The 21,915-nt window shown below is 42.8% G+C and overlaps 1 protein-coding gene across 1 annotated transcript in view; it reads left to right on the top strand.

The window, feature by feature from the left end:
- Positions 1–21,915, top strand: part of ccdc125 (coiled-coil domain containing 125) — a 57,789-nt gene that overhangs the window by 791 nt on the left and 35,083 nt on the right. Inside the window, exons 2-4 of the mRNA XM_070885818.1 lie at positions 9,227–9,571; positions 11,181–11,239; positions 14,888–14,974. Coding sequence (XP_070741919.1) covers positions 9,262–9,571; positions 11,181–11,239; positions 14,888–14,974 — 456 coding nt within the window. The 5' untranslated portion in view covers positions 9,227–9,261. The remainder of the gene's footprint in view (positions 1–9,226; positions 9,572–11,180; positions 11,240–14,887; positions 14,975–21,915) is intronic.

The following is a 21,915-nucleotide window of genomic DNA, read 5'->3' as shown; positions in this document are numbered from 1 at the left end:
ACAGCCTTTTAAATATAAGGGCTGTTTTTCTACAGTGACCTCGTCAAACTTCGTGCCCTCACATAGGGTATCTAATGGATTATTTCTGTTCTCAAATATATAAAGAAGCAGACTGAATAACGCCCAGTTTTGTTGTTTTGTATTTTGGCCTGTCAGGGGTAAAGAGCTGTCTTGGAAGGATGTTAACTATCCTGTCTTTCAAGTTCTCTATAGATAGATAAATATTAACCATCAAGCTTGGAAAGTTTACCCCCCGAAAAGAAGCTCCAAATTACCTGCATTGCATCTGTTTTGAGAACAAGGTTCACCGTGCACAAATAGAGAACCTGATGAACCTCTGCAGAGCTGAGACCACAGGAATGTAATTTGTGCTTATTGACTAATGGAAGAGACATCTGAATATTGCAATAAACAAGAGAATCAGAATAGAAAAGAGGTAAATTCAAAGGATTTTAGAAGGTTGAAAGCAGAACATGATTGTAGGGAAGTACTTCAAGTGGAGCAAGAAATCATGTTTGGATTGCTTTCTGCCACCATCTTCCTCTTTCACCCTTCCCCAGCAGTGTGAGGCTTTTTGAGAAGAAATAAGCATTAAACCTGTTTGACCTGGAGCTGAGCTTCCGACCTCATGTACTCTCAAGACCGACTACACCTCTCACCTGTTGGCTAACCCTCATGCATTGTCACCTCCAGACTTGATTATTCGAATTCTCTCCTAACCATCGTCCACCCTCGAAGGTTCAGCTCATTCAGAACTCTGCCGCCCCTATTGTATTCTATGACGAAGGGCCATTGACCCCATACGTTAACTGTGCTTCCTCTGTACAGATGCTGCCTGACCTGCTGAGATTTCCAGCATTTTCTGTTTTTATTCCAGATCCCAGCATCTGCAGTATTTTTCTTTCCTATTATATCCTTCTTGGCCAAACATCTATGTTTTCAGTTGCACTTCTGTGAAGTGCCTTGGCATGTTTTTCTACATTTAAAAGCACTATGAAATTTCAAGAAGTTATTACAAATGCTACTTGTCTCATCACTTGTACACAAAGGTAAAAGACACACACAGTCTCCAATGAAAAGACAGCTAATTGGTCACTTTTCCGTAAAAATACAATCAACATATCTATCAATCTATCTGATCCATTGATCTACTCGGGATTGATTGGCTCCTGATTCTGCATGCCTCCAATTTAAAATTCTCATCCTTGTGTCCAAATTCCATTATGGCCTTCCTATCTCTGTAACTGCCTCCAGCCCTAAAACACTCTCGAACTTTATATTCCTCCAACAATCCAACTTGTGCATCCCTGACTTCCTTTGCCCCACTATTGTCAGCGATGCCTAGGTCCTAAGCTCTAGAATTCCCATCCTAAACCTCTCTGCCTCCACGACTCCTTAAAACCTACTGCTGACCAACTTTTGGTTACCTGTCCAAATACTTATAGATTAATCAAGGACAGTCAGCTTGGATTTGTTAAGGGAAGGTCGTGTCTGTCTAACTTGATTGACCCTCCTTGTTACCTCATCAAAAAATTCAATGAGGGTAGTGTGTTTGATATAGTGTATATGGATTTTAGCAAAGCTTTTGATATGGCAGACTGGTCATGAAAGTAATAGCCCATGGGATCCAGGGCAAAGTGGCAAGTTGGATCCAAAATTGGCTCAGAGGCAGGAAGCAAAGGGTAATGGTTGATGGGTGTTTTTGTCACTGGAAAGCTTATCCAGTGGGGTTCTGCAGGGCTCAGTACTAGATCCCTTGCTTTTTGTGGTATATATCAATGATTTAGACTTGAATGTGTGGGGTATGATTAAGAAGTTTGCAGGTGATACTAAAATGGTTGATAATGAAGAAGAAAGCTGCAGACTGCAGGAAGATATCAATGAATTGGTCAGGTGGGCAATCCAGAGAAGTGTGAGGTAATGCATTTGGGAAGGGATTACACCTTAAATGGCAGGACACTGAGAAGTGTAGAGGAACAAAGTACCTTGGAGTGCATGTCCACAGATCCCTGAAGGTAGCAGGCCAGGTAGACAAGGTGGTTAAGAAGGTATACGGAATACTTGCCTTTATTAGCCGAAGTATAGAATACAAGAGCAGGGAGGTTATACTTGAACTGTATAAAACACTAGTTAGGCCACAGTTTGAGTACTGCATGCAGTTCTGGTCACCACATTGCAGAAAAGATGTGATTGCACTGGAGAGGGTACAGAGGAGATTTACGAGGATGTTGCCTGGACTGGAGAATTTTAGCTATGAGGAAAGATTGGATAGTCTGGGTTTGTTTTAATTGGAACAGAGGAGGCTAAGGGGAGTCCTTTCTTGAGGTGTATAAAATTGAGAGGGCTAGATAGTGGATAGGAAGGACCTATTTCCATTAGCAGAGGAGTCAAGAACCAGAGGTCATAGATTTAAAGTAATTGGTAGGAGGTTTTGAGGGGAAATTTCTTCACCCAGAGTGGGGATCTGGAACTCGCTGCCTGAAAGGGTGGTAGAGGCAGAAACCTTCGCCACATTTAAAGGGCACTTGAAGTGCTGTAACCTACATGGCTACAGACCAAGAGCACGAAAGTGGGATTCGGCTGGATAGCTCTTTGTTGGCTGGCATGGAAACAATGGGCCGAAATGGCCTCCTTCTATGCTGTAAATGTCTATGATCTCCTTCTTTGGCTCAGTGTCAATTTTTGATTATGCTCCTGTGAAGCACGTTGGGGATACATTGGCTTCCGGTTAAGCAACGCCTCGATTCCAAAATTCTCATCCTTTTCAAATCTCTCCATGGCCTCGTCCCTCCCTATCTCTGTAATCTCCTCCAGCCCCACAATTCCCTGAGATGCCTACGCTCCTCTAATTCTGCTCTCCTGAGCATCCCTGATTATAATCGCTCAACCATTGGTGGCCGTGCCTTCTGTTGCCCAGGTTCCAAGCTCTGGAACACACTGCCTAAACCTCTCCACCTCTCTACCCCTCTTTCCTCCTTCAAGACGCTCCTTAAAACCTAAGTCTTTGACCAATCTTTTGGTCACCTGCGCTAATTTCTACTTCTGCAGCTTGGTGTGTAAGATTTTGGATCACAGGTCACACACTGTTCGTACCACCAGCCGTCTGTCCGATTGGGACTAATAACAACTACTCGGCACGATCGTATGTCTATCCTGATTGTGTGTATATTTGACTATATTTGAAATATCGCTCCCTTAATAAAATGCCTTATAACTCCTAAGATCCTTTAGTATCTGTGTAATAAGAACATAAGAAATGGGAGCAAGCCATGTGGCCCCTCAAGCCTGCTCCGCCATTTAATATGATCATGGCTGATCAGATCATGGACTCTGGTCCACTTCCATGCCCGCTCCCCATAACCTCTTTATTCTCTTAGCGGTTAAGAAACTGTCTATCTGTCTTAAATTTATTCAGTGTCCCAGCTTTCACAGCCCTCTGAGGCAGAGTGTTTCACAGATTTACAACCCTCTCAGAGAAGAAATTCCTCCTCATTTCTGTTTTAAATGGGCGGCCCCTTATTCTAAGATCATACCCCCTAGTTCTCGTCTCCCCTATGAGTGGAAACATCCTCTCTGCATCCACCTTGTCAAGCCCCCTCATTATCTTTTATGTTTCAATAAGATCACCTCTTATTCTTCTGAATTCCAATGAGTAGAGGCCCAACCTACTCAATCTTTCCTCATAAGTCAATCCCCTCATCTCCGGAATTAACCTTGTGAACCTTCTCTGAACTGCCTCCAAAGCAAGTACATCCTTTTGTAAATATGGAAACCGAAACTGTATGCAGTATTCCAGGTGTGGCCTCACTGATACCCTGTATAACTGTAGCAAGACTTCCCTGCTTTTATACTCCATCCCTTTTACAATAAAGGCCAAGATTCCATTGGCCTTCTTGATCACTTGCTGTACCTGCATACTAACCTTTTGTGTTTCATGCACCAGGTCCCACTGCACTGCAGCACTTTGTAATTTTTCTCTGTTTAAATAATAACTTGCTCTTTGATTTTTTTTTAATTCTGCCAAAGTGCATAACCTCACGCTTTCCAACATTATACTCCATCTGCCAAAATGTTGCCCACTCACAGCCTGTCTGTCCTTTTGCAGGTTTTTTGTGTCCTCCTCTCACATTGCTTGTCCTCCCATTTTTGTATCGTCAGCAAACTTGGCTACATTACACTCTGTTCCTTCATCCAAGTCGTTAATATGGATTGTAAATAATTGGGGTCCCAGCACTGAATCCTGCGGCACCCCACTAGTTACCCAAGAATGAACCATTTATCCCAACTCTCTGTTTTCTGTTAGTTAGCCAATCCTCTCTCCATGCTAATATATTACCCCCAACCCCGTGAACTTTTATCTTGTGCAGTAACCTTTTATGTGGCACCTTGTCAAATGCCTTCTGGAAGTCCAAATACACCACATAAGATTAGGAACAGGAGTAGGCCATCTAGCCCCTCGAGCCTGCTCCACCATTCAACAAGATCATGGCTGATCTGGCCATGGATTCAGCTGCACTTACCCGCCCGCTCCCCATAACCCTTAATTCCCTTATTGGTTAAAAATCTATCTGTGATTTGAATACATTCAATGAGCTAGCCTCAACTGCTTCCTTGGGCAGAGGATTCCACAGATCCACTGGTTCCCCTTTATCCACCCTGTTCGTTCCATCCTCAAAGAATTCCAGCAAATTTGTCAAACATGATTTCCCTTCATAAATCCATGCTGACTCTGCCTGACTGAATTATGTCCTGCTGCTGCTTCTTTAATAATGGACTCCAACATTTTCCCAACCACAGATGTTCAGCTAACTGGTCTATAGTTTCCTGCTTTTTGTCTGCTTCCTTTTTTAAATAGGGGCATTACATTTGCAGTTTTTCAATCTGCTGGGACCTCCCCAGAATCCAGGGAATTTTAGTAAATTACAACCGATGCATCCACTATCCCTGTTGCTACGTCTCAAGACCTTAGGATGCAAGCCATCAGGTCCAGTGGATTTATCTGCCTTTAGTCCCATTATCTTACTGAGTACCACATCCTTAGTGATTGTGTTAAGTCCCCCCTCGGCCCCATAGTCCCTTGACTATCCACTGTTGAAATATTTTTAGTGTCCTCTATTGTAAAGACTGACACAAAATATTTGTTTAGAATTTCTGCCATCTCTTATGTTCTTATCTTCACCATCTGCCCTGAAGCACCTTCTAGGTCTTTTCTTTTATTCTCTTTTTAGGGGTGGGCCTGGTGTAGGATATTGGCAAAATCATTTATCCTATGATATGTTGGGTTCTTTGTCTCAACTCTTAGATGAAACCCTCCTCTTCACAGCCTTCCAAGGTTGGAGTCAGACATGCTATTCTTGGCCGTCAGATGTTTGTAGCTGCCTGTTATCAATTATTCATGTTGACGCTGTTCAAATAGCTTTAGCTATTATACCACGGAATGCATCCTTTAATTCTAACACCAGTCTGAAGAGACTTTTTGGTCTCAAGTTATTTCTTCCAATTCACGATTTCTTACAGGTGTCAAATTTTATTACATAATACTCCTGTGAAGCGCTTTGGGACGTTTCACTACGTTAAACGTACTACATAAATACAAGTTCTTGTTGTTTTACTATGTTAGAGGTGCTAAAAGGTTTTCTGCTTGTGCTTTGGAATATGAATGCATGATTGTTTGCAAAGCCTAGAAGCCTTAGTCCTGTACGCTCCAGACCAGACCAGCAAATTAGGCCAATCATCTCAGCCCCAGGACATTATTGCAGGAGTTCCTCAGGTCAGTGTCCTGGGCCCAACCATTTTCAGCTGTTTCAGCAATGACCTTCTCTCCATCATAAGATCAGAAGTGGGGATGTTCGCTAATGATTGCACAGTCGCAACTTCTCAGATAATGAAGCAGTCCATACCTGTATGCAGCAAGAACTGGATGACATTCAAGCTTGGGCTGATAAGTAGCAAGTAACATTGCCTGGCACTTCAGTGGCATGAATGACCATCTCCAACAAGAGAGAGTCTAACCACCACCCCATGACATTTAGCAGCATCGCTGAATTCCCCCACCATCAACATCCTGGGCGGGGGTCACTATTGACCAGAAACTTAACTGGCCCAACCACATAAACACTGTCGGTACAAGAGCAGGTCTGAGGTGGGTATTCTGCAGCGAGTGTCTCGCCTCCTGACTCCCCAGATCCGTTCCACCATCTACAAGACACCAGTCAGGAGTGTGATTAAATACTCTCCACTTGCCTGGATGAGTGCAGCTCCAACAACACTCAAGAAGCTCAACACCATCCAGGACAAAGCGGCTGCTTGATTGGCACCCCATCCACCACCTTAAACATTCACTCTCTTCACCGTTGCCGTACTGTGGCTGCAGTGTGTATCAGCTACAAGATGGACTGCAGCAACTCGCCAAGGCTTCTTCAACACCATCTCCCAAAACTGCGACCTCTAGCACCTAGAAGGACAAGGGCAGCAGGTGCATGGCAACACCTTCACCTGCAAGCTCTCCTCCAAAATCACACTATCGAGACTTGGAAATATATTGCCATTCTTTCATCGTTGCTGGGTCAAAATCCTGGAACTCCCTCCCTAACAGCACATGGGGCTCAAATTTCCCCAACCCCTTTTTCTGGCACCCTCACCCGAGGTGTGCCGCTTTTGTCCGCTTCCAAGCGCGCCGAAAATCTTCCTCTCGATTCTGGCAGCTCCCCAGCTTCTCTTCAGTGGTGGCGTAGTGTGGCCCAGTGGATTGGGGGCAGCGCCAGGTCCCGGCACTAAAACCATTGACGGGACCTCTGCACATTCGCGCTAGTCTGCGCGCATGTGCAGTCACTCCTGGCAGGTCGAATCTGAGAGTGCGTGCTGCAGGCTGTGTGGGAGGGGCCCGAAGCACGCCGTCACTAGCCCTGGCCAAAGGGGCTCCCTCATCGGCGGCCCACTGCGTTCCCTCAGGTAGGACTTCTATTTTTTATTTGTTATTTACTGATTGCTTAATACTTTGGTCTTGGTGCTTTAGGTGCAGGATTATTTTAACCAATAAGAGAATTAAGGGTTACGAGGAGAGGGCGGGTAAGTGGAGCTGAGTCCACGACCAGATCAGCCATGATCTTATTGAATGGCGGAGCAGGCTCGAGGGGCTAGATGGCCTACTCCTGTTCCTAATTCTTATGTTCTTATGTTCCTTCTATTTTTTTTATTAATTAATAGCTTATTACTTTTTGTGCTTGACGCAAATGTACTGCTTTTAGTGCTTGGTGCTTTAAATGTATTTATGCTTCTATAATGTTGTTGTGAAGGTATTTAATGCTTTGCAAGATTCCCCGCCACCCCCCAATCTCTGGTTGCCTGCGCTGATTTCTTAAGTCACCGCAAGGTTTTTCTGAATGTACAAGAGTGCCCACTTATGCTGGCCTAAGTTAGTTTGGAGTAACTTTTAGCTGGCTAAACTTACTTAAATGGCCAAAGCAGGCGTAAGCGGCTGGTAACGCCCCCTCTTGGGAAAAAATGTAAACTTAAAAAAAAAACCTAACTAACTCACTTACACTAGCACAAATTAAATGGCCAGAATTGCAACTAAAAAGATATTCCAGAAAAATCAAGTTGCTCCAAAAAAAAAACTGAGCAACTCCTGGGTAAATTTGGGCCCTGGGAGTACCTTTGCCATGTGGACTGTAGTGTTTCAAGAAGTTGGCTCACCACCACCTTTTCAAGGGAAATTAGGGATGGGCAATAAATGCTGGCGTTGCCAGTGACACCCACATCCCAGGAACCAATATAAAAAAAATGTTGACTGATCAGAAAATCCAGTGGCTGAAGTTTTAAAGTCAAAAGATGGTGCCCTGTACAGTAATTGGCCTTTTCAGTTTTCCATGGTGTGCCACTCGGTTCTTAGAATCAAATGTGATTTCAATGTTTAACATTAACTTCCTCTGCCTCTTGCTCAGCCAAAGGGTTTTGCTCATCCTTATTCATTCAAGTAATAATTTAATGTTCAAAATCTAACTTAAACATAACTCAATTTTGTTATAGTTAATGGAGTAGATACTTATTGCAAAAATAATGAGAAGCAGGTTAGTCAATATCTGAAGGAGAAAGATTAACATTTAAGGTGCTACTCTTCAGAAAGTTTCTTCAATTTGTTTTTACTCAACCTTTAACTCCTTGTCTGGTTATGTAAAGATTAATTTTCCTCTAAATTTATTTCTATCTGGAAAAAATTTACCAGTAAAGTTACTTCACTCTTCAGTGGATCTTTTTACGACTCACTCATTTGAAGTAAATAGTCCTGTTTATTAGTTCTACCGTCGCCTTTTTTGCCTGAAACTTAACTAGCTTATTTTTGTATTAGTACCTTTGATCGGCATGCTATTTTTTTGTTCCCATTTGTAATACCACAAGTAGTTTTATAACCTTTACCCTCGCGAGTTATTTTTCAACACTTGATTTTTCTGTCTCTCAGCTATAAAGTTACTGATAGAAGACTGACTGACAATCTGTTTGTTTTTGCTAGGTCCATTAAATACTGAGCTTTACAGAAACCCAGTTGTTTTGTTCATGGCAGATCACATGCAAACAGGTTTTGTCAGTGCATTGCATCATATGCAAAAGTAGGATAATATGCCGGGAGCTGGGCTATCGATGCAAAATATTGTGTTTTCAAAGGGTTGCAACTTGCATATGGCTATGATATTAAACATGACAATATTTCTGAATCATGAATGTTAGAGCATTGATATTTTAGCATTTGTAGCACCACAGGAGCAGGAATTTAGTAGCGTTTAAGCAAGTAAGGATTGTCCGGTCATTTTATTATAATTGGTTGAATTTTCTGTCAGTGATATTTCTATTAAAGAAACTTTGCTCCATTTCATCAGCTCACCTGGGTTCTGCTTTTAACATTTGGTGTTTTTAGTGCTCATTTTTTTGCAGTGTTGCAGTTGTGTTGAGTAGATATTGGCTGTGATGAAGAACATTAGTCAGGTAAAGTGAATTAGTGAAGTAAAATCATAGCGTAAGAATGCCTTTAAAATAATTGGACACTCCCTATCAATCTTCCAAGCTAGGTTAGTAGAATAACCCCATCTCTTGTATTTTGTGCCAGAAGAAAATATTTTAACCTATCCAACTTGACTGATTTATAGAGCTGCAAGGAAATACTTAATTTCTGCAAATTATTTTATTTTAAAAATGTTTGTTTTCTCAGTGTGAGAGTTTTGTTTTTGCATAGGTAATTGGGCAGCTAGACCTGTGCAACTCCTACCAATGTCTGAAAAACATGGAACACACAAGGAGAATGTGCAGGAGGACGATATGTCAAGTGGAGATTTGGGTGATGGGCTTTGCAGGAAACCTGGTGGAATTTATGAACTGATTAAAGGTTCCATTGCTGAGACCACAAGATCACGAAAAGGATCAGATGGCAATGACTCTGTTTCTAGCAGAAGTGTAAATGAGGATGAAAAGAATGGGATTACGTGTTTCCATTGGACCAAATATGACCACTTCTACAATTCATTCCATAAATTAACGACTCCTGATGGGACTATTGCCAACAGGTGGCCGAGCAGTACTGGTAAATCTCATTATTATTATTATGATACTTGTGCACGTTACAAGCAATGAAGATTAGATTTGATAAATTGTGGAACTTCAATGTCTGTAACAAAGTTTTAAATATTACATTGTTGAATGAAAGCATAAAACCTTAGATATATTGATCATAGTGTTTTTGAACCTGACTGATTTTATATTGATTGAAAACGCTGCAGTAACCTTGGTAGTTATTTGTGCTCCTTAACTTAAGTTCTACGTCCCCAACCTTTTATAGAGTGATTTCAGTTGTTCAAAAGATTAGAGTAAAATCTACTGTCATTAAGGGATGGAATGTAAGGTACAAAGAGGTGAAAAGCATATATGTACTGATTATGAAATAAATTTTGGAGTTATGGTGGATAAATCCATGAAACAACACAATGCTTTTCTGCAGTTTAAAAAATGCAATTTGCATTAGCAGGTGGACAGAACACAAATCAAAAATTGTTCTGTTGTTTTCAAGATTATGAAAGAGATTAATGATCTTCGAAGTAAGTTGTTCACAGTGACACTGGGTTTAAATTCACAAGTTTCAAAATTAGGAGGCTAGAAGTAAGATGGAAATTGAGCAGAACTTTTTCACCCAAAGAATAATAATCATGGAATAAGTTATCAGGGAATTTTACTGAAGGAGAAAGTTTCTAAATGAGTTTGAAAGCCAATTGGGGCATGGTTTTTGGAGAGCGAATGATTGAGGAGTATGGTGAGAAGGCAAGTAGATGGGGTAGATCTGTTTTTTTTAAATAAAAGGACTGATCTCTTGGACCGAATGACTTTTCCCTATTCCTAAACCAGCCCAACATGATTTGTCTCCACCCCACACCCATTAATGCTATTCACTTACATTTTGGGTACAAGCTCTTTCTGACATCCCTTCTTAATAGTAACTTATTTTTACCTTGGGTCCCCTAGTTTTTGAACGCTACACAAGTCTAAATACAGTTAGGAAAACTAAATACAGTTATAGAATTCTCCTGATGCACTCCCTAACAACCCGCCCCCCGCACGCGCTCCCAGTAAACAATTTGGACTAACAGGACGTTGAGTACATTGTCAAATAAAGGGAAATATCTACTAACTTTGATTTCTCAAAAATAATCAAATGGAAAAATACAAATTAAATTTGCACGGTTATATAGGACCATGCTTTCGATCTTTTTTGAAGATTGAAGTTCCATTAATTATCTTCCAGTACAAGCATATTTCATGGAAATTACACTTTATAGTATGACTGCAAAAAAACCAAGCAAAATATGTAAAACTAACTTCCTTTTATTAAACATGTATTTAGATACCACCTTTCACAACCTCAGGATGTGCCAAATTGATTTACTGCCAATTAAGTACTTTTGAAGTGTAGTAAGTGTTTTAATTTAGGAAATGCGGCAGCCAACTTGTGCACAGCAAGGTCCCACAAACAGAAATTAAATAAATGACCAAATTATCTAGTTTTAGATGTTGTTTGAAGGATACATTTTGGCATGGGCAATATTACATATTTAGCTAAAGTTGAGTGCTAAAACAATTTTTTCTTTGCTTTTAATAATGAAAATGTGATGCATTAAGTTTCTGAAACATATTGTCTCTAGATTCACAAGTTGAAATGTCAAATGAAGAGCTCAAACAGAGGCTTCAGGAAGTTGTGGAGGTAATTTTTCAGTTGTGAATGGTAGATTTTCTCTGAATATTTGTATAGATTGTTCCTTTGGCCCAAAGAATCATGTGGTGAGTAAACTATAAGCACGAAGGCAAACTTGCAAAATTCGCTGAAGATTACATGGGTTACATGGCACAGAAACAGTCCATTCGGCCCAACCAGTCCATGCTGGCATTTATGCTCTGCTCGAGCGTCCATCTGTCTTTCCTTGTCTAAATCTATCAGCGTAACACTCTATTCCCTTCTCCCTCATGCTTGTCCAGGCTCCTCCCCTTAAATTAATCTATAGTATTCGCTTCAACCACTCTGTGGTAGTGAGTTCCACATTCTCATCCCTCTTTGGGTAAAGAAGTTTCTTCTGAATTCCCTATTGAATTTCTTAGAAACATAGAAAATAGGTGCAGGAGTAGGCCATTCGGCCCTTCGAGCCTGCACCACCATTCAATAAGATCATGGCTGATCATGCAACTTCAGTACCCCATTCCTGCTTTCTCTCCATACCCCTTGATACCTTTTGCTGTAAGGACCACATCTAACTCCCTTTTGAATAAATCTAACTAACTGGCCTGAACAACTTTCTGTGGTAGAGAATTCCACAGGTTCTCAATTCTCTGAGTGAAGAAGTTTCTCCTCATCTCGGTCCTAAATTGCTTACCCCTTATCCTTCGAATGTGACCTCTTGGTTCTGGACTTCCCCAACATCGGGAACATTCTTCCTGCGTCTAACCTGTCCAATCCCGTTAAAATTTTATGTTTCAATGAGATCTCCCCTCATTCTTCTAAATTCCAATGAATATAAGCCTAGTTGATCCAGTCTGTCTTCATATGTCAGTTCTGCCATCCCGGGAATCAGTCTGGTGAACCTTCGCTGCACTCCCTCAATAGCAAGAATGTCCTTCCTCAGATTAGGAGACCAAAACTGTACGCAATATTCAAGGTATGGCCTCACCAATGCCTTGTACAATTGCAGTAAGACCTCCCTGCTCCTATACTCAAATCCTCTCGCTATGAAGGCCAACATGCCATTTGCTGCCTTCACCACCTGCTGTACCTACATGTCAACTTTTAATGACTGATGTACCATGACACCCAGGTCTCGTTGCACCTCCCCTTTTCCTAATCTGTCACCATTCAGATAATATTCTGCCTTCCTGTTTTTGCCACCAAAGTGAATAACCTCACATTTATCTACATTATACTGCATCTGCCATGCATTTGCCCACTCACCTAACCTGTCCAAGTCACCCTGCAGCCTCTTAGCATCCTCCTCATAGCTCACACTGCCACCCAGCTTAGTGTCATCTGCAAACTTGGAGATATTACATTCAATTCCTTTGTCTAAATCATTAATGTATATTGTAAATAGCTGGGGTCCCAGCTATTTACAATATACCCCACTAGTCACTGCCTCCCATTCTGAAAAGGACCCGTTTATTCCTACTCATTGCTTCTTGTCTGCCAGCCAGTTCTCTATCCACTTCAATACATTACTCCCAATACCATGTGCTTTAATTTTGCACACCAATCTCTTGTGTGGGACCTTGTCAAAAGCCTTTTGAAAGTCCAAATACACCACATCCACTGGTTTTCCCTTGTCCACTCTACTAGTTACATCCTCAAAACATTCTAGAAGATTTGTCAAGCATGATTTCCCTTTCATAAATCCATGCTGACTTGGACCAATCCTGTCACTGCTTTCCAAATGCGCTGCTATTTCATCTTTAACAATTGATTCCAACATTTTCCCCACTACCGATGTGACTTGGTGACTACCTTGTACTGATGGCCTCTAGTTATGCTCTTCCCCACATGTGGAAACATTCTCTCTCTCTATACACCTCTTATCAAAACCTTTCATAATTTTAAAGACCTCTATTAGGTCACCCCTCAACCATCTTTTTTCATCATTTCCTGATAAGTAAACCCTCACATTTCTGGTGGTATCCTTGTTAACCACCTCTGCTCCCTCTCCAGTGCCTCTATATCCTTTTTATAATATACTGACCAGAATTGTACACAGTGCTCTGTGGTCTAACCAAGGTTCGATACAGGTTGAGCATAACTTCCCTACTTTTCAATTCTATCCCTCTAGAAATAAACCCTAGTGCTTGGTTTGCTTTTTATGGCCTTGCTAACTTGTGTCGCAACTTTTAGTGATTGGTGTATTTGTACTCCGAGATCCCTTTGTTCCTCTACCCCACCTAAACTCATGCCTTCCAAGTAATAAGTGACCTCCTTATTCTTCCTACCAAAATGTACTACCTCACATTTATCTGTGTTGAACTTCTTCATTTGCACTTTCTGCAAATTTATTAATGTCCTCCTCAGTATTGACTATCTTCCCCCCCCCCCCCCTTAATTTGGTATCATCCACAAATGTAGAAATTGTGTTTTTGATTCCAAAGTATAAATCGTTAATGTAAGTTGTGATCATCGGCAGTCCCTCGGAGTCGAGGATGACTTGCTTCCACACGAGAAATGAGTTCTCAGGTGACTGAAGAGTCCAATGCGGGACCTACAGTCTCTGTCACAGGTGGGGCAGACGGTGGTTGAAGGAACGGGAGGCTGGGGTGTTGCCCACGCTCCTTCCGCTGTCGACGCTTGGCTTCAGCTTGCTCTCGGCGAAGAGACTCGAGGTGTTCAGCGCCTTCCTGGATGCTTTTCCTTCACTTTGGGCGGCCAGGGGTTCCCAGCTGTCAGTGGGGATGTTACATTTTTTCCAGGAGGCTTTGAGGGTGTCCTTGAAGTGTTTCCTCTGCGCACCTGGGGCTCGCTTGCTGTGTTGGAGCTCCGAGTAGAGCGCTTGTTTTGGGAGTCTCCTGCCAGGCATTTGGCCGATGTGACCCGTCCAGCAGAGCTGATTGAGCGTGGTCAGTGCTTCGATGCTGGGGAAGTTGGCCTGAGCGAGAACACGGATGTTGGTGCACCTATCCTGTCACTGGATTTGCACGATCTTGCGGAAGCAGTGTTGGTGGTACTTCTCCAGTATTTTGAGGTGCCTGCTATACATAGTCCATGTCTCTAAGCCATATAGGAGGGCGGGTGTCACTACTGCTCTGTAGACCATGAGCTTGGTGCCGGGTTTGAGGTCCTGGTCTTCAAACACACACTTCCTCAGGAGACCGAAGGCTTCACTGGCACACTGAAGGCGGTGTTGGACCTAGTCGTCAACGTCTGCCCTTGTTGACAGTAGGCTCCTGAGGTATGGAAAATGGTCCACCTTGTCCAAGGCCTCGTTGTGGATTTTGATAACGGGGGCAGTGTTGTGTGGCGGGGGCAGGTTGGTAGAGGACCTTTGTCTTACGGATGTTTAGTGTAAGGCCCATGCTCTTGTAAGCCTCGGTGAAGGTGTTGACAATGGCTTGGATTTCGGCCTCCGAGTGTTTCTGTATTTCTGTGAAAGTCTATGTTCACATATACATCCCATCATAGTACTGTATTGTGTATATATCCTATTGTAACATGAATAGTGATGCATAAAACTTAGCTCAATGGTTGTATGTACACTGATTAAATAGATCATTCTCAGAATTATTACTGAAACACCAATCCTGCTTTTGATGGCTTCATTTCAAATGAAATTTTGATTTATTTCAAACATAGTATTTTTGTGACTAATGGAAGGTTATTATTGTGCAGGAGGCAGCGCTTCTACGATGTGAGCTTGAAGTAACGCAACAGCAACTTGAGGGAAAATATGAAGCATTAAAAATACTACAGAGCATGGTGAGCTGTATGTTCATGTTACTAATTTCAGATAAATACCATTCTCCAATTTTGTTTATGGGCTTCCACTGATTAGTCAGGACTCGTGCAGTGGAAGAGAAATCCTGAATGACTAGTCCTATTGCACCCATAACTGATAACTTAGCTCAAGTGAGTTTGGCTCCAGTTGAAGTATTGGTCCAATTCTGGGCACCACACCTTTTAGGAAGGACGCAAAGGCTTTGGAGAGGGTACAGAAGAGATTTATTAGAATGGTTCTAGGGATGAGGAATTATGTTTAAAATCACCTGAAGGGTTTACATAGAGTAAGCAATGAGAAACTGTTTCCAATGGCTGAAGGGCGTAGATTCAAGGTGATTTTAGAAAACCTTTTTCCACAAGGTGTGGTTAGTATTTGGAATGCACTACCTGATCAGGTGGTGGATATTGATTCAATAGTAGCTTTCAAAGGGGAATTGAATAAATACTTGAAAGAGAGAAAATTGCGGGGCTATGAGGAAAGAATGGGAGAGTGGACCTAATTAGATTGCTCTTCTAAAATAGCTGGTGCAGACTCAATGGGCCAAATGGCGGCTTCTCTGCTGTACTATTCTATTGTCTATGAATGGTTTGGTTGTGGTTGGAATATTATTCTGGTCAACTTTCAAACATTGTTGCTATATTATGTTGTAAACATTTTTTTTAAGCATTTGTCGATTTTGTGATAATTGTATATGATGCTAGATTTGAGGGTGGAAGAAAAAAATTAAATTTAAATTGAAGGTTGCTATAAATAATTGGATAGCTAATGTTTTAAAGCAGAATATTAAAGCTTCAATGGTGACTCTCTTAGCTAGCTACTATTGATAGCGTAGTGGAATGGCAATACATGTCCAAATCAGGAGATGGTGTGTGACTTGGAGGGGAATTTGGAAGTGATGATGTTCCCAAGACATTCTGCCCTTCTCCGTGGCAGGAAAAGGAGGTACTGTTGAAGTAACATTGGTAAGTTAATGCAGTGCATGTTGTAGATTGTACCTATTGTGTCCAGTGTGCCAGTGATGGAGAGAATGAATATTGAGTCCCGTGCCACGAGTGAAGCAAACTGCCCTGTCTTGAAGCTTGTTGAGCATCTTCAGTGTTGTTGAAGTTAGACCCATCTAGGTGTGGAATGAATATTCAATCTTGCTCCTGGTGTAAGCCTTTTAGATGGTGGAGAGGTTTTGAAGGGTCAGGAGCAACATTCTCTTTCCTCCCCCCACCCCCCTTCCCCATGGTATGTGGGTGCACGGTCGCGATTCGATCGGGGCATCCCAGACAGGCCACTCACCAGCTGTTTTCGCTGGAAAAGATATTGTGCATACGCGGTCGCACAGCAAAGTTAAAGGGACCGCACACAGGGGAAAAAATGAGAGGGAACATTGGTCAGGAAGTGAGCCACTCGTCACAGAGTACCCCGCTTCAGCCCTGCTCTTTTAGCCATGGCGTTAATGGTGTTGATCCAGTTGGTCAGTGGTGACCCCTGGGAATTCGGCGATGGTGGTACCGTTAAAGTTCAGTGGAAGGTGGCTGGGCATTCTCTTGTTTGAGATGGTCATCAACCAGCACTTTTGTGTTCCGAATGTTACCCATCACGTGCCAGCCCAAGCCTGGATGTTATCCAGATTCTGCACTGGCTGGCATTGGCTATTTTATTTTCAGAGGAACTGTGAATGGATAAAGAATATTTTTCTAAATCATCATGAAATCGTTCTTTTCCTCTTGCACTTGACAATGTGATCATTTTACTGAATTGAAATGCATCACTATAAAAGTGAATCAGGTTAGTATTTTTATTTTCCTTTTGGTGAAAGAACTTCTCTTGTATTCTTGACTATTCCAATGCTCTCCTTTCTAGCCTCCCATTTTCCACCCTCCATAAACTTGAACTCATCTGAAACTCAGCAGCCCAGATCCTAACTCTCACCAATTACTGTTCACCCATCATCCATGTGTTCGCTGACCAATGTTCCCTCTACTTTATTTTTTGTGTGCGCTCTCTCTAACTGGCTGTGTGGTCCATTAAAATTTTTGCGTATGCGACATTTCTCCCATGTAAATGTTGGTACAGGGTCTGTGCGGGCCCTCCAGACCACTGCATGGTTGCACAGCTTAATGGGAACATTGTCGCTGACCTACCATGGCTCCAGGTCCAACAGCGCCATGATTTTAAAATTCTCACCCTTATTTTCAAATTCCTCCATGGCCTCACCCCTCCCTATCTCTGTAACCTCCTCCAGCCCTACAACCCTCCAAGATCTCTACACTTCTCCAATTCTGGTCGCTTACTCATCCCTGATTTTAATAGCTCTGCCATTGGCAACTGTGTCTTCAGCTGTCTAGGCCCTAGGCTCTGGAATTCCCTCCCTAAGCCTCTCCATCTCTCTCTTCCTTAAAACCTAACTCTCTCTTTGATCACCTGTTCTAATATCTACAAAAGCAAAATACTGCAGATACTGGAACTCTGAATTAAAAACAGAAAATGCTGGAAATACTCAGCAAGTCAGGCTGCATCTGTAGTGAGAAAGGGAAACTGAGTTAACGTTTCAGGTCGATGACCTTTTGTCCTAATATAGCCTTGAGTGGCTCGGTGTCAAATTTAGTTGTAACACTCTTGTGAAGCGCCTTGGGATATTTTACTATGTTGAAGGTGCAATATAAATGCAAGTTGTATGTCCAGGGACTAATGATGATCAATGTCATCATAGTATCTTGTTAGTATGCAGCCCAAGACTATGAACATTTATTATTAAATCTGAGGTTACATCCACATGGAGAACTTAAAGTCTACATAGTTTCCCAATCCACCAATGAACAAAGGCATTGCTGCTATAATATTGAGTTATGCAGGCTCCAGGTTTAATCCAGGCTGTACTGAGTAAGTTGGAGCAACTTTTGGGGTGCTGCAATGAGCCTCTGCACCCGTGGACAAGGGAGGAGAAAAATAGCTATCTGGTAACCCTCATGTAAGTGTGGCTGTGTAGTGCGAATAACATTGGGTTCAGCTGTGATGACTTCTGCAATTGATTAACATGGTGTCACACTTCGAAGAATGATCACTTGGGCAAAGTAGCAGAAAGCCCCCCAGTAATTCTACCTCCGCAAAATGAAATGCCTTCACGAATAATGAAGGGTATTTTTTTTTTTTTATTGTTCCACTGTGGATAGATATTAAACAAGGAATTTGTGTGAACAATGCACATCAAATATGCCCTGAACACTACATGACCTGGATTCAATGCAGTTAACTTATAGTTTGGGCTCTTCCAATGACTTAATGACAATTTCCATAGCCAGATTGTGGTCTCCTGTGAACTGAAACTATCGGTATCCTTGGCCATATTTACTTTAGTGTAGCTTGGGTCTAAAGGTTTACATTAGTTGTAGTAAATTGCCTACAGGATGCCCACCATGTTTTCTTGTTCTCCCAAATGTTTGGCCATATCGTACTGCTGCATCACTGGGAGGAAAACAAGTTAAGGTCAAGAGTCAGGAATGCTGATTGCTGTTAGAGAGGATTAATGGATAAAATAAACCACACTTTTTTTTGAAAAACAAAATAAGTTGTGGCTAATGATGTAGGAAGATAATTTCAACAAGGCGATGTAAAAGAATTTTAAAAAGCGTGAAAATTGTGGAGTCGGTCATTTAAAAGGCAAGGAAAAGATATTTTCAGCATTTGAGGTTTTTGCCCTTTTTTTTGTTGTGACAAAGAGCATCATCATCATCATAGGCAGTCCCTCGGAATCGAGGAAGACTTGCTTCCACTCTTAGCATGAGTTCTTAGGTGGCTGTACAGTCCAACACGAGAACCACAATCTCTGTCACAGGTGGGACAGATAGTCGTCGAGGAAAAAGGTGGGCAGGGAGCCTGACTTGCCGCATGCTCCTTCCGCTACCTGTGCTTGATTTCTGCATGCTCTTGGCGACGATACTCTGAGCTCAGCGCCCTCCCAAATGCACTTCCACCAATTAGGGCGGTCTATGGCCAAGGACTCCCAGGTGTCAGTGGGGAAGTCGCACTTTATCAGGGAGGCTTTGAGGGTGTCCTTGTAACGTTTCCTCTGCCTGCCTTTGGCTAGTTTGCCGTGGACGAGTTCCGAGTAGAGTGCTTGCTTTGGGAGTCTCGTGTCTGGCATGCGAACTCTCTGGCCTGCCCAGCGGAGCTGATCAAGTGTGGTCAGTGCTTCAATGCTGGGGATGTTAGCCTGGTCGAAGACGCTAATGTTTGTGAGTGTATCCTCCCAGGGGATTTGCAGGACCTTGCGGAGACATCGCTAGTGGTATTTCTCCATGGTGTCTACTGTACATGGTCCATGTCTCTGAGCCATAAAGGAGGGTGGGTATTACCACGGCCCTGCAGACCATGAGCTTGGTGACAGTTTTGAGGGACTGATCTTCAAACATTCTTTTCTTCAAGCGGCTGAAGGCTGCACTGGCGCACTGGAAGCGGTGTTGGATCTCATCATCAATGCCTGCTCTTGTTGATAGGAGGCTCCCGAGATAGGGGAAGTGGTCCACGTTGTCCAGGACCACACCGTGGATCTTGATGTTTGGCGGGCAGTGTTGTGTGGCGAGGACAGACTGGTGGAGGACATTTGTCTTACTAATGTTTAGCGTAAGGTCCATGCTTTCATATGCCTCGGTAAATACGTCGACTATGTCCTGGAGTTCAACCTCTGTGCACAGACACAGGCGTCGTCTGTGTACTGTAGCTCGACGACAGAGGTTGGAGTGGTCTTGGACCTGGCCTGGAGACGGTGAAGGTTGAACAGCTTCCCACTGGTTCTATAGTTTAGTTCCACTCCAGCAGGGAGCTTATCAACTGTGAGGTGGAGCATGTAGTAACATAGAAAATAGGTGCAGGAGAAGGCCATTCGGCCCCTTCGAGCCTGCACCGCCATTCAATAAGATCATGGCTGATCATTCACCTCAGTACCCCTTTCCTGCTTTCTCTCCATACCCCTTAATCCCCTTAGCCGTAAGGGCCATATCTAACTCCCTCTTGAATATATCCAATGAACTGGCATCAACAACTCTCTGTGGCAGGGAATTCCATAGGTTAACAACTCTGAGTGAAGAAGTTTCTCCTCATCTCAATCCTAAATGGCCTATCCCTTACCCTAAGACTATGTCCCCTGGTTCTGGACTTCCCCAACATCGGGAACATTCTTCCTGCATCTAACCTGTCCAGTCCCGTCCGAATCATGTACGTTTCTATGAGATCCCCTCTCATCCTTCTAAACTCCAGTGAATAAAGGCCCAGTTGATCCAGTCTCTCCTCATATGACAGCCCAGCCATCCCTGGAATCAGTCTGGTGAACCTTCGCTGCACTCCCTCAATAGCAAGAATGTCCTTCCTCAAGTTAGGAGACCAAAACTGAACACAATATTCCAGGTGAGGCCTCACTAAGGCCCTGTACAACTGCAGTAAGACCTCCCTGCTCCTATACTCAAATCCCCGAGCTATGAAAGCCAACATGCCATTTGCCTCCTTCACCGCCTGCTGTACCTGCATGCCCACTATCAGTGACTGATGAACCATGACACCCAGGTCTCATTGCACCTCTCCTTTTCCTAATCTGCCGCCATCCAGATAATATTCTGCCTTTATGTTTTTGCCCCCAAAATGGATAACCTCACATTTATCCACATTATACTGCATCTGCCATGCATTTGCCCACTCACCTAACCTGTCCAAGTCACCCTGCAGCCTCTTCGCATCCTCCTCACAGCTCATACCACCACCCAGTTTAGTGTCATCTGCAAACTTGGAGATATTACACTCAAGTCCTTCATCTAAATCGTTAATGTATTTTATAAAGAGCTGGGGTCCCAGCACTGAGCCCTGCGGCACTCTGCCTGCCATTCTGAAAAGGACCCGTTTATCCCGACTCTCTGCTTCCTGTCTGCCAACCAGTTCTCTATCCACTTCCGTACATTACCCCCAATACCATGCACTTTGATTTTGCACACCAATCCAATCTCTTGTGCGGGACCTTGTCAAAAGCCTTTTGAAAGTCCAAATACACCACATCCACTGGTTCTCCCTTGTCCACTCTGCTAGTTACATCCTCAAAAAATTCCAGAAGATTCGTCAAGCATGATTTCCCTTTCATAAATCCATGCTGACTTGGTCCAATCCTGTCACTGCTGTCCAAATGCGCTGCTATTTCATTTTTAATAATTGATTCCAACATTTGCCCCACTACTGATATCAGGTTAACCGGTCTATAATTACCCATTTTTTCCCTCCCCTTTTTTTTAAAAAGTGGTGTTACATTAGCTACCCTCCAGTCCATAGGAACTGATCCAGAGTCAATAGGTGGTTGGAAAATGATCACCAATGCATCCACTATTTCTAGGGCCACTTCCTTAAGTACTCTGGGATGCAGACTATCAGGCCCCGGGGATTTATCGGCCTTCAATACCATCAATTTCCCGCCTGATAAGGATATCCTTCAGTTCCTCCTTCTCACTAGACCTACTGTCCCCAAGTACATTCGGTAGGTTATTTGTGTCTTCCTTCGTGAAGACAGAACCAAAGTATTGTTCAATTGGTCTGCCATTTTTGTTCCCCATTATAAATTCACCTGAATCTGATAGCAAGGGACCTACGTTTGCCTTCACTAATCTTTTTCTCTTCACATATTTATAGAAGCTTTTGCAGTCAATTTTTATGTTCCCTGCAAGCTTCCTTTCGTACTCTCTTCCCCCTCTTAATTAAACCCTTAGTCTTCCTCTCTTGCATTCTAAATTTCTTCCAGTCCTCAGGTTTGTTGCTTTTTCTAGCCAAATTATATGCCTCTTCCTTGGCTTTAACACTCTCTTTGATTTCCCTTGTTAGCCATGGTTGAGCCACCTTCCCCGTTTTATTTTTACTCCAGACAGGGATGTACAATTGCTGAAGTTCATCCATGTGA

Source organism: Pristiophorus japonicus, chromosome 1 (assembly GCF_044704955.1).
Source record: "Pristiophorus japonicus isolate sPriJap1 chromosome 1, sPriJap1.hap1, whole genome shotgun sequence".
Lineage (NCBI taxonomy): Eukaryota > Metazoa > Chordata > Chondrichthyes > Pristiophoridae > Pristiophorus > Pristiophorus japonicus.
Note: the sequence above shows the minus strand (reverse complement) of the source record. Positions and strands in the feature narration are given on the sequence as shown.